The 12303-nt window shown below is 45.5% G+C and overlaps 1 protein-coding gene across 7 annotated transcripts in view; it reads left to right on the top strand.

The window, feature by feature from the left end:
* The window catches only part of DDHD1 (DDHD domain containing 1), a 64417-nt gene that overhangs the window by 21329 nt on the left and 30785 nt on the right, over window positions 1–12303 (top strand). For all 7 annotated transcript variants that reach the window (XM_077324083.1, XM_077324084.1, XM_077324088.1 and 4 more), the window contains exon 2: window positions 6123–6296. In XM_077324083.1, the coding sequence (XP_077180198.1) occupies window positions 6123–6296 (174 nt within the window). The remainder of the gene's footprint in view (window positions 1–6122; window positions 6297–12303) is intronic.

Genomic DNA, 12303 nt, shown 5'->3' with positions numbered 1-12303 from the left:
TGGGGGCCAGGACAGAGAATGCTCTGGCTCTGGTTGAGACGAGGCGGGCTTCTTTAGGGCCAGGGATCATGCATAATGAGAGTCAGAGACGAGGATTCTGAAGGGGGGACGACAGTGGTGTGGATTTTCATCTTTCCTACTCGAGAACCCCGTGAATATCTTCTTCAAAGAAGCACTTGTCAGGGGTCCGCATAGTGTGGCATTGTTAGGTATCAAAATCCACGTGGGCGTTTGTCCTGACAGGTCCTGGGAGCTGGATTTCTGTTCTGTGTATGGGAAGCTAAAAATATTTGTGAATAGGAAAGCAGCTCTTTTGAATGTCACACCTTGTGTCTTAGATGGCGATTATGGCTGGAATCCAGAAGTCAGTCCCAGTTTAAAATAGCTCTTTTTTGCATTCCGTGGAAGCTGTAAACAGCATTTGTTCCTGAAGTAGCTGCTTCTGTGTGTTTCCAAACAAAGAGATTTCTTCAGTCGAGGCCTGAGGCAAGTGACACCAACCTCCTCTTCTTTGTTTGGTTTTTCTGACCAACACATCCTGGGCTTGGCTAATTCTGAAAGAAAAGTTTTATTTCTTTGAATTCCTTTGTGTTCCTGTCTACATCACATGTTATTTCATTGGAGAACAACAAAGACGAATGTGTGTTCTTTTCCAGTCTCGGTATATATTATCCCTGCTGACACTGTAGATCCCTGCAATGGAGACTTCCTCCCGGACAGAAGAGCAGAGGAGCCTACAAATGAGTTGGATTGATTTTGTGGTTGCATTTGGCACTTTTACAGAAGTGTTGCAAAGCTTCCTGTTAATTTGCTAAATGGTTTTAGGCCTAGGGAAGAAGAAGAAGAGTTGGTTCTTATATGCTGCTTTTCCTCTCCCCACAACAGACACCTTGTGATGTGGGTGAGGCTGAGAGAGCCCTGATATTACTGAAGAAGAAGGAGAGTTGGTTCTTAGCTGCCGCTTTTCTCTACCCGAAGGAATCTCAAAGGGGCTTACAGTCGCCTTCCCTTTCCTCTCCCCACAACAGACACCCTGTGAAGGAGGGGAGACTGAGAGAGCCCTGATATCACTGCTCGGTCAGAACAGTTTTATCAGTGCCGTGGCGAGCCCAAGGTCACCCAGCTGGCTGCATGTGGGGGAGTGCAGAATCGAACCCAGCGTGCCAGATTAGAAGTCCGCACTCCTAACCACTACACTAAACTGAGAGAATGTGAGCCAAGGTTTTTGCAGTCTAAGAAGTTTCAGTTGCAGACCTTGCTGTTTAAGGCTGGTAGAGAGCAGAGATTAGAAATCAGCATTTTTAAAATGTGCTTAATGTGGACTTTTATTTTTGATTCCTAGTCTGTCTTGTTGATGTTCAAGGAGGATTACAAAATTAGAATCATAGAGTTGGAAGGGACTTCCAAGATCATCTGGTCCAATCCCCTGCAGAATGCAGGAAGAATGCAGTAAAAACGTAATATGCAGTAAAAGTAGCTTGCAAAAATAAGAAACAAATGCACTAAGAACCAGAAAACACATGCTAGCTTCATTGAGGCCGACAACATGCCCGCTAGACCCTTGCCCTTATGGCTCCTTAAAACGGCTGATGAAAGGGAAATAGTCAACCTTTCCCTCTCAATGGAAGAATTTCTGGAATGATTGAAAGAGGCAGGGGTACAGCCGCTACTGAAAAAAAATCCCTGGATCCTCAGGGCCCTGCCAACTACTGAAAAAAACATCTTTAGCCCAACAACTATCGCCTTGTCTCACATCTAGCATTTCTGGGGGAAATGGTAGAAAGGGTTCCTGGAAGATGATTCAGTTCTAGACCCATCTCAGTCAGGTTTCTAGCTTGGCCATGGGGTAGAGACAGTTGTAGTTGGCCTGACGGAAGACCTCTGTGTCCAGCCTGACCGAGGTAGGTTGGCACTGCTGGTGCTACTAGACCTCTCAGCAGCGTTCGACACGGTTCACCATGATCTTCTCGCTCTCTGCCTGGCCGATGCTGGAATATAGGCGATAGCCACCTGGAATCATAGAATAATAGAGTTGGAAGGGACCTCATGGGTCATCTAGTCCAACCCCCTGCACTATACAGGACACTCACATCCCAATCGCTCATCTACTGTAACCTGCCACCCCCTTGAGCCTTCACAGAATCAGACTCTCCGTCAGATGGCTATCTAGCCTCTGTTTAAAAATTTCCATAGAGAACCCACCACCTCCCGAGGAAGCCTGTTCCACTGAGAAACCACTCTGTCAGGAACTTCGTCCGGATGTTTAGATGGAATTTCTTTTGAATTAATTTCATCCTATTCATTCTGGTCTGTCCCACTGGGCAAGAGAGAACAATTCTGCTCCATACTCCATATGGGGGTTATCAGCCCCCCCCCCCAGTCATCTCCTCTCTAGGCTAAACAGACCAAGCTCCCCCAAACTTTCTTCATATGTCTTGGTCTCCAAACCCCTCACAATCTTTGTTGCCCTCCTCTGGACATGCTCCAGTTTGTCTTCATCCCTCTTCAACTGGGTGCCCAAAACTGAACACAGGACTCCAAGGGAGAACGAACCAGAGCAAAGCGGTACCATCACCTCCCGTGATCTGGACACGATACTCCGTTTGATACAGCCCAAAATCCCATTTGCCTTTTTAGCCACTGAGTCCCACTGCTGACTCATGTTCAATGTATGGTCTACTAAGACCCCCAGATCCTTTTCGCACTTGCTACTGCCAAGACAAGTCTCCCCCATCTTATATTGGTGTATTTGGTTTTTCCTACCTAAATGTATAACTTTACATTTGTTTCAATTGAACTTCAGTTCTTTGTCTTGTTATTTTACGTTCCATGTTAATTGGCCTGAGCCTCAGGCAAGGTCAGTATACAAATGTGATAAATAAATAAATGATAGTAAAGTAATGCATTTTCCGACTAAGTAGCAGGACAAAATTTGAATCCAGTGGCTCCTTTGAGACCAGCGAAGTTTTATTCAAGGCATATAAGCTCTTCAGATATATTTACAAATTGTAAGAGAGCAGGTGGGGCTTAGATTTCCAAATCGTTTACAATGTTTAAATGTTTATTCAATTCAACATTATATTTACCAATAATGCTTTTAGTAGATACACATTCAGTCTTAACCAGGGGTAGTCAAACTGCGGCCCTCCAGATGTCCGTGGACATCTGGAGGGCTGCAGTTTGACTACCCCTGGTCTTAACCATTATCAGGAAACTACAATGTCCGTACTCAAAATTTCTAACAATGAAAAGAAAGCTTATGCTAGAGCCTATGATTCTAGTGCATTATGAATAGCCCTCATTTCTCAATCAGTTTATTATTGTCAGAACTGAACGGTATTTTATTGTAAGATTTTATTAAGGTGTCAATAGGAAATCCTGTATTCACTTATACCAATCAATTTATGAAGGTGCTTTTGTTTCCCCTCCCACCATGCAACTATACAGATGCAGGCATCAATTATTAAAGACAGATAAATGCCAGGTCTGCATCTTAAGACATCAACATACTGAAGATAACCCAGCAAAACTTCAGCCCGAATGTTACGTTATATTCAGTCGTATCTTTTCCTTCATCATGAATTTCTTCCCAGGATTGTTTTATAACTGAGCACTGCCAGAAATATTGTGATAACACCTGAAGTCTGGCACTGCCAGCAAATATCTAATAACTAGAAATAAAGCCCATTTTATATCTGAATAAAATGGGCACTAGGCCCCCGTCCCCGGGGAAGCCATGGCAGGGCGAAGGCTTCCCGGGGGGGGGGGGGATTGGGGTGTCCTGGTTCCGTCCTGGGGCATTCTCCTGTCCCCGGGAGCAGCCTGGTCGCGGGGAGGCTGGTTCTGGAGGCGGGAGAAGGGCTGTGGCAGGGCACCCACCCACCCTGAAGGCTTCTGAAGCCTTCTCTGCGGCCCGGGAGCACCCTCGCCGCGGCGAGCCTAGTCCCGGGGCCCAGAGAAGGCCGGCGGGAGCCCCCCCCCCCCACCCTGAAGGCTTGGGAATTGGGGACGCGGGGCGGGAAAGGAGCAGGGACTCCGCATCTTCACCATGCAGGCTGGCTGTTCAGTCTGCTCGGCAAGTCCTCGGCCAGGGCAGGCGAGGCTGGGCCAAGCAGCCAAAGGGGAGCCGCGCTTTGCGCAGCTCCCCATTGGCTGGCTGGCCCTGGATGGACACTCAGAGGGGCCAATCAGGAGCTGCTTTGCGGCTCCTGATTGGCCCATACAAGTTTTTATCCCGGACAGGGACCGCCCTAATTCCTCCCCAGGCGGCCTTACCCTTTTATTTAACCGCAGGAGCGGTTACAGATGAGTCCCAATTTATATTGAATCCAGTATACATAATCCAGTACCAATATCAGATACCATAGGTACTGGATTTTGTACAGATATTCTCTCCTGTCCGACGCAATAGAGAGCCAGCTTGGTGTAGTGGTTAAGAGTGCGGACTTCTAACCTGGCGAGCTGGATTTGATTCCCCGCTCCCCCATATGCAACCAGCTGGGTGACCTTGAGCTAGTCACAGCACTGATGAAGCTGTTCTGACCGAGCAGGAATCTCAGGGCTCTCTCAGCCCCACCTCCCTCACAGGGTGTCTGTTGTGGGGAGAGGAAAGGGAAGGCGACTGTAAGCCACTTTGAGACTCCTTCGGGTAGAGAAAAGCGGCATATAAGAACCAACTCTTCTTCTTCTTCAGTAATCTCAGGGCTCTCTCAGCCTCCCCTCCCTCACAGGGTGTCTGTTGTGGGGAGAGGAAAGGGAAGGCGATTGGAAGTTGCTTTGAGACTCCTTCGGGTAGAGAAAAGCAACCTATAAGAACCAAATCTCCTTTTTCAATATTAAATTTTTAGACAATACTATTATACTATTTAGTTCCTGCTTCTTTATCAAAATTGGGAGGATCAATGACTGAGAATAATACATTATATGCTACATTAGATGGGCTGTACATGTAATTTTTGTTACATGCAGAAGTAGACCAAAGTACCAGATGATACAGATGGTATCCCTGAAAGAAGTAGAACATAGCCCACTTATATTGATATCATGCCCCGTCTTGGGTGCTCAAGACTGGCAGCTGGTTCTCCAGTAGAGGTCTTTCCCATCACCTACCACCTGATCCTTTTAGCTGGAGATGCCAAATAAGGATTCCTCCACACTCACAAACGCACCCTTTTGCAATTGACAAAACTATTATTAGGAAGCATCTAGAATCATAGAGCTGGAAGGGGTTCCTGGGCCATCTAGTCTAACCCTCTGCATTGCGCAGGACACTCACAACCCTCTCGCTCATCCACTGTCACCTGCCACCCCCTTGAGCCTTCACAGAATCAGTCTCTCCGTCAGATGGCTATCCAGTTTCTCTTTAAAAATTTCCAAAGTGAAATACACTTGATGCTTAATTGAGGAACTTTTGCTTATGAGTTTCAAGGCTCCAGTAGTTGAAATCCCCTGAAATAAAATATAGAATGCTTGAATTGTTACAGATATTTTAGGCTGATTCTGCACTGAACAGCGGGTTGGACTAGATTGCCTGGTGCCCCCCCCCACTCTAGGATTGTATGTGTCTAGTTCAGCAGTAGAATGGGCTGCCTAAGGAGATGGGGAGCTCCCCTCACTGGCCGTCTTCAAGCAGCCGCTGGATTCTTGAGGCTGATCCTGCACTGAGCAGGGGGTGGGACTGGATGGCCTGCATGGCCCCTTCCCACTCTAGGATTCTAGGAGTCTAGTTCAGCAGTGGAAGGGGCTGCCTAAGGAGGTGGGGGCTCCCCCTCACTGGCCGTCTTCAAGCAGCGGCTGGGCAGATCCTTCTCCTGGATGCTGGAGGCTGACCCTGCATGGAGCAGGGGGTGGGACTAGATGGCCTGCATGGCCCCTTCAAGCCCTAGGATTCTAACTTTTAAATGGGGATATTGTTTTGCAGTGTACTGACTTCCTAAAATGACAGGACAAGTAATATCATTGGTTTCCTTCAAGTTCAGTAGATGCCTTGGACTTGTCCAGTTTGCAATCACCGTAAAAACAGTTCCCAGCGCGAAGATGTGATCTACTGCAGTTAATTTCTTCTTGTGCTATTTTGCTAGCCTGCAATCCTAAAATGATTGTGTGCCTTGCTTTTTTTTTAGCAACAGAAAAAATTCCTGTGATGCGTGGCCAGTGGTTTATCGATGGCACGTGGCAGCCCTTGGAAGAAGATGAAAGTAATTTGATAGAACAGGAACACCTCAGCTGTTTCAAGGGGCAGCAGATGCAGGAGAACTTTGATATGGAATTATTGAAACCGGTGGATGGAAAAGAGGGTGAGTAGACCAGTGGTCTTTCTTTTTATAACCTTTGATGATGATGTGCAAACATGAAGTATTAGGCATGATTTGTCTTGCTTTAGTCTTCTGTTTCTGAGCACATCTTTGAGGTTGGGAAGGGGTTTTTCTTCCAGGTCAGATAAGTCAGGGATCCTGGAGGGCTTTTTGCCACCTTCTAGGTATAGCCCTTGAGGTCCCTTCCAGTTTTCTTTCTACCTAAAAATTGGCTCATTCAGTATCTATAACACTGTGCGGCAGTAAAAATCATACTTGTTTTTTCCGACCAGTTTTTCATTTTGTTGTCCTAGGTATCTGTTGTCCAATCCCTGATTTTGTCCCCCTAGAAAATATATTGAGTTTATTTTTTAAATGCTATCAGGTCTTTAATGTCTTCCAGTTAGACCCCAGTCTCATATCTCTTAATTCTGGATCTTTCTGTATCAATTAGAATCGTTTGTTATGTTTTTGTTGCTTTGGGGTACAAAAAAAATTATTTATTTTCTTGCCTTTCTTTACTACCTTCCCATAAGGCCCAGGGTGGTTTACATGAAACGCTGTTTTTTACATGGTTATGAGTCCTGAGAGTAATAACCAGTCCCTTTCCCCCTGTGTGTGTGTGTAAGCCCTATCTATTGTCTATAATTGAGCCATTCATCTTGTACCATAAAATCAATTATTACGGGTAAACTTGTCAGCAGAGCTGGCCTGAAGCTTGACTGTGCTCTGTCTGCTGCTTATTCTGCTTTGCTCCTGCCTGCCACTCCCTTTTGTCTCTCTGCTGCCACCAGCTTTCTTCCCTGTCTGCCTGCCGATGCCTGAATAATTTGCTTCAACAGATTTCGACTTTGTTGGTCGGTGGCCGTCAGGGGGAAGCACCTGGCAACTTGGCCTCTCCTTCCATTCCGGTGCTTAAGATACTATTAATGCCTAGTAATAATTTATTTACTTCATTTATGTCCTGCTTTTCTCCCAGATGGGGACCCAAAGACGTTTACATCATTTTCCTCCCTTCCGTTTAATCCTCATGGCAACCCTGCGAGGTAGATTAGGCTGAGGATGTGTGACTGGCCCAAGGTCACTGTGAGTTTCCATGGCAGTGTGGGACTTCGAACCTGGGTCTCCCAGATCCTAGTCTAGCTCTCTAGCTACCTCACCAGACTGGCCATCATTAATTAACTCATCCTCTGTGAGTTCAGGTTTTACAACCAACTTGTTAAACCCAGTCAGACAGTTCCTGAAAATGAAAGAGAAGAAGAGGAAGAAGAAGAGTTGGTTCTTATAGGTTGCTTTTCTCTACCAGAAGGAGTCTCAAAACAGCTTACATTCGCCTTCCCTTCCCTTTCCCCACAACAGACACCCTGTGAGGTGGGTCAGAGTGAGAGAGCCCTGATATTACCGAAGAAGAAGAGTTGGTTTTTATATGCCACTTTACCCGAAGGAGGCTCAAAGCGGCTTACAGTCGCCTTCCCTATCCTCTCCCCACAACAGACACCCTGTGAAGGAGGGGGGGGGGCTGAGGAAGCCCTGATACTACTGCTTGCTGTGGTGAGCACAAGGTTGCCCAGCCGGCTGCATGTGGAGGAGTGGGGAATCAATGGGAAATCAAACCTGGCTTGCCAGATTAGAAGTCTGCGCTCCTAACCACTACAACAAGCTGGCTCTGGAGTTTCCGTTTCAGAACCCTTGTTGATGCTTCTTCCATTGGGTTTAATAATTATCTTTGGTAACAGTTTAATCTGCTATCACTGTATTTGACTCAGTTCTTCCAAGACAGTTTTAAAATATGTTTTTAGCAGGGGAAGCTGCCCATGTTTCCTACAGTAGAAACTGACATAAACGGTGTATTCTATTTCTCTGCAGTCTTCCTGTCTGTCTTTAGCAATCTCTTCATTGCTTCTTCATGCACCCACCTCTGTGGCTGGTGCTTTGCTACTGATGTATTTAAATAAATTCTTAACTATCTTTAAGTTTTTTAGCAAGATAACTTATCCTCTTTTTGCTTGGTGTAGTGGTTAGGAGTGCAGAGTTCTAATCTGGCGAACTGGGTTTGAATCTGCGCTCCTCCACATGCAGCCAGCTGGGTGATCTGGGGCTCGCCATGGCACTGATAAAGCTGTTCTGACCTAGCAGTGATATCAGGGCTCTCTCAGCCTCACCCACCTCACAGGGTGTCTGTTGTGGGGAGAGGAAAGGGAAGGCAACTGTAAGCCGCTTTGAGACTCCTTCGGGTAGAGAAAAGCGGCATATAAGAACCAACTCTTCTTCAGTAATCTCAGGGCTCTCTCAGCCTCACCCACCTCACAGGGTATCTGTTGTAGGGAAGAAGGGAGGGAAATTGTAAGCCACCTTGAGCCTCCTTCGGGTAGAGAAAAGTGGCATATAAGAACCAACTCTTCTTCTTCAGTAATATCGGGGCTCCTTGGATGTGGATGTTGCAAAAGAAATGACCGTGGGTACAGCAGTCCTTCAGATAATCCTCTGCTCTTAGCCCCACCTCCTACTGTGAGCCATCTTGCTAATCTGCCATGTGGGAATGTGCAGAAGCCACGAAGATGAAAACAGGGTTGCACTTACCTAGAACCGCTGTTCATCGAGTGGTCTTCTGTGGAGAACAATAGTTCCACCAGCTGCTCAAGAAATGTCAGACCTTGCCCTCAAAGCAAGTTGCCTTAAATAGCCTTAACATGACCACTTTGTCCCTTCTTCAGAATAACTGTGCAGATCACTTGGAATGGGATGAAGTTTTTAAATAACAAGCTTTCCTCACACAAAGTGGGAGATGCAGAGGGCCTGTTCTGGTGGTCTTGTTTGTTTGTTTGCTTGTTTGTTTAATGAATCTCACGGCGGTTCACAATAAAATGATAAAATCACAATAAAACCCCCATAAATACCCATCATTACAATACGAAGGATGGTGTTCTGTCCTATAGCTTCCCCCGCTTGTTCAAGGAGAGGTCAAACGTTAGTTCCATAAGTGAGAGGAGAAAAAGCTGGCCGATGGATTAGGGATCTAATATGGAACCCGGGCTCATGTGAAAATGACTTTCAAGCGATCTTTTTAAAAAACATCTAAGAGAATTTGCTTATTTCTTGAATTTGCTTTCTTCCTTCTCCATCACCTTCCCCTTCTGTTTAAACACGCCTTGTTATTCATATATTTGATGATGATGATTTATAGACCTCCCTTTTCTGGTCACAGTCTTGGGGCCGTTAAGGTCATATAAAAACCCGTACAACATTGTTAAACATAATCAGTGTTGCTTAGACATCACACACGAGAGTTTGGATAAGATGAGGGCTGCTGAGATCGGCAGTACCTGCTAAAGAGGGGAGCCCTATTCAGGATATATACCTTGTCGAGGTAACTTAGTGTCAAGTATATGTTGCTTGAATGTCTACGTCAGGGGTAGTCAAACTGCGGCCCTCCAGATGTCCATGGACTACAATTCCCAGGAGCCCCTGCCAGCAAATGCTGGCAGGGGCTCCTGGGAATTGTAGTCCATGGACATCTGGAGGGCCGCAGTTTGACTACCCCTGGTCTACGTTCTTACATCTGCCTGCTAGGTCTTTCTGTGCACCCTGCTGCCTGATTTGCAGCGTAAGAGCATAACTTGTTTTCTGGAGGAAAGTGTTGATCTGAATGCATTGCTTTCTACTTTCCTGCTGTTAGCTGACCTCTTTTCAGAAATCTTGAAAATTCCTGGAATCCTGTAGCTTGTGGAAAGTTTATGCGTGTGTATTCAGAGTGGAAAAATGCGCTGTTGGGCTTAAATTGCGGCCCTCAGCAGAGTATTGTGTGCCGTGTCCTAGATGCTGATGTACTTAAAAAAAAATAGAACAAAAAAACAAAACCCTTCCTCGTTGCCCTCTATTGTACTTGGCTTTATTTTTCGAAATGCTTCATCTTCCATCGGTCTGACTCTGTAGGAAGCAGCATCATGTATTCATTTCCAGCTTTCCCCACTTTATACTTGTTCCTGTTTGTGCTTCTGCTGAGGAAGCACATGTGCCTGCAACAGCCTGTTGCTGAATCAGACCCCTGGGTCTGTCAAGGTCCGACTTTGGTGCTCAGACTGGCAGCTGGTTCTCCAGTAGAGGTCTTTCCCATCACCTGCCACCTCATCCTTTTAGCTGGAGATGCCGAGCATTGAACCTGGGACCTTCTGCATGCCAAACAGATACTCTGTCACTGAACCATAGCCCTCCACCCCACACAAACCAAAGCTGTTTTATACTAAATCAGGCCCTTGGTCCATCGAAGGCAGCCTGGTCTGCTCAGACTGGCTGCCGCTCTCCAGGGTCTCAGGCAGAGGTCGTTCCCATCACCCATCTCTTTTTTTTTTTATAAGCATTTTTTATTGTTATTTGTTCTTATAAAAGCATTTACAGAAAAACAAAAAACAAAAAAGCGACCAGCTGATAAGTATCGTCAATACACGTATATCATACTTAATGTAGTCTGATATTATCTCAAGAGATATATAGTCAGTTCCCATTACATATTGGTCCTAATCTAACAGTTACTGCTGTCTTTCTTAAGAAAGTCGAAATAATCACTCCACTGTTCATCATATTCTTCCAGAGATCTCTTCTTAACCATGTTAGTGAGTCTTGCCATTTTTACTAAGTCCGCTAATTTATCAAGCCATGTAGAAATAGTTGGAGTCTCAGTCGCCTTCCAGTGCTTCGCCCACACCAACCGTGCCGCCGTAGTTGCATGGAAGAAGAGGATTCTAGAGGAAGTTGGTAAAGCACTTAGGTGGAAGCTTAACAACATAGATTCAGGCTTCATTGGGTATCGCATTTTAAAAATTTCCTGTAACACCATATGTATTTTAACCCAATACTTTTTTGCTTTCTCACAATTCCACCACATGTGATAAAAAGAACCCATCACCCATCACGTGTCCATTTTAATGAGAGATGCTGGGGGTTGAACCTGAGGACTTCTGCATGCCAGGCAACTACTCTGCTTGTGTCACAGCATCTCCCGGGGCTAATTCTTTCTGCCAAACTTATACCTTCCATTGTCCAATGACAAGACAGTCCGCTCCCTGGACCCATGGAGTCTTAGGCAAGAGGTTTTGATTTTAAAAAATTCTGCCACAGCCAAGTTCATTGTTGATCTTCTGTGCAGTTCCTCCTACCTTTGATTTGACAGAGCTTCCCGTTCTTCCAAGTTTCTGCTCTCTTCTACTTTTATTTGGAGACCTAGAAAATCATGAAGCGGAGCGTCCTCACAGCTGTAGTTTCACTTTTTTCCCACCAGATCAGTGGTGGTAGAAAGAGTTGCCAATTCACAGACGACATATGGTGACCCTGTAGGGCAGAGGTGGCCAAACTGTGGCTCTCCTGGCAGGGACTTGTGGGAATTGAAGTCCATGGATATCTGGAGAACCATAGTTTTGGCCACCTCTGCCATAGAGTTTTGAAGACAAGAGACGTTCTGTCTGACTCCGCATTATGACCCTAGCATTGCTTGTAGGTCTTCCTTCCATTTACTAGCCAGAACTAAACAAAACCCTGCTTATTTTCCAAGATCCGATGAGCTCAAACTAGCCTAGGTGATCCAGGTCAGTGCTTGATTCAGGTTAGTAAATGTTTATGCATCCATTTACATCCAGTACTTGTGGGACATTTGGAATCAGGATATAAATTCCAGTTCTGATTTCTGTGCTTGGGAAAGTACTTTTGCAACTTTGTCCTCGTGCCTAGGGTATTAGATTTTTAGCCAAAAGGTGGGCTTATTAATATATATTTTTACTTTTAATTTTTGTTTTAAGTACAGGTTCCTCACAAGGCACTTTTAATGGAAGACCTGAACGGTGGACTGATAGATATTTTAAAAAATATTTCATACAGAAAAATCCTATTACATGTTCACAATCATGGCTGGGAATGGAAAAATTGTGGCCCAATGGGTGTTCTATGAAGCCTCCTTTGCATCTGTGAGCGCGTGCCAGGCACAATTATTTAGTTGAATCACTCAGTGCCCTGGAAGAAG

Source organism: Paroedura picta, chromosome 2, assembly GCF_049243985.1.
Source record: "Paroedura picta isolate Pp20150507F chromosome 2, Ppicta_v3.0, whole genome shotgun sequence".
NCBI lineage: Eukaryota > Metazoa > Chordata > Lepidosauria > Squamata > Gekkonidae > Paroedura > Paroedura picta.
The sequence above is the reverse complement of the archived record's forward strand: the minus strand, read 5'-3'. Positions and strand labels throughout refer to the sequence as shown.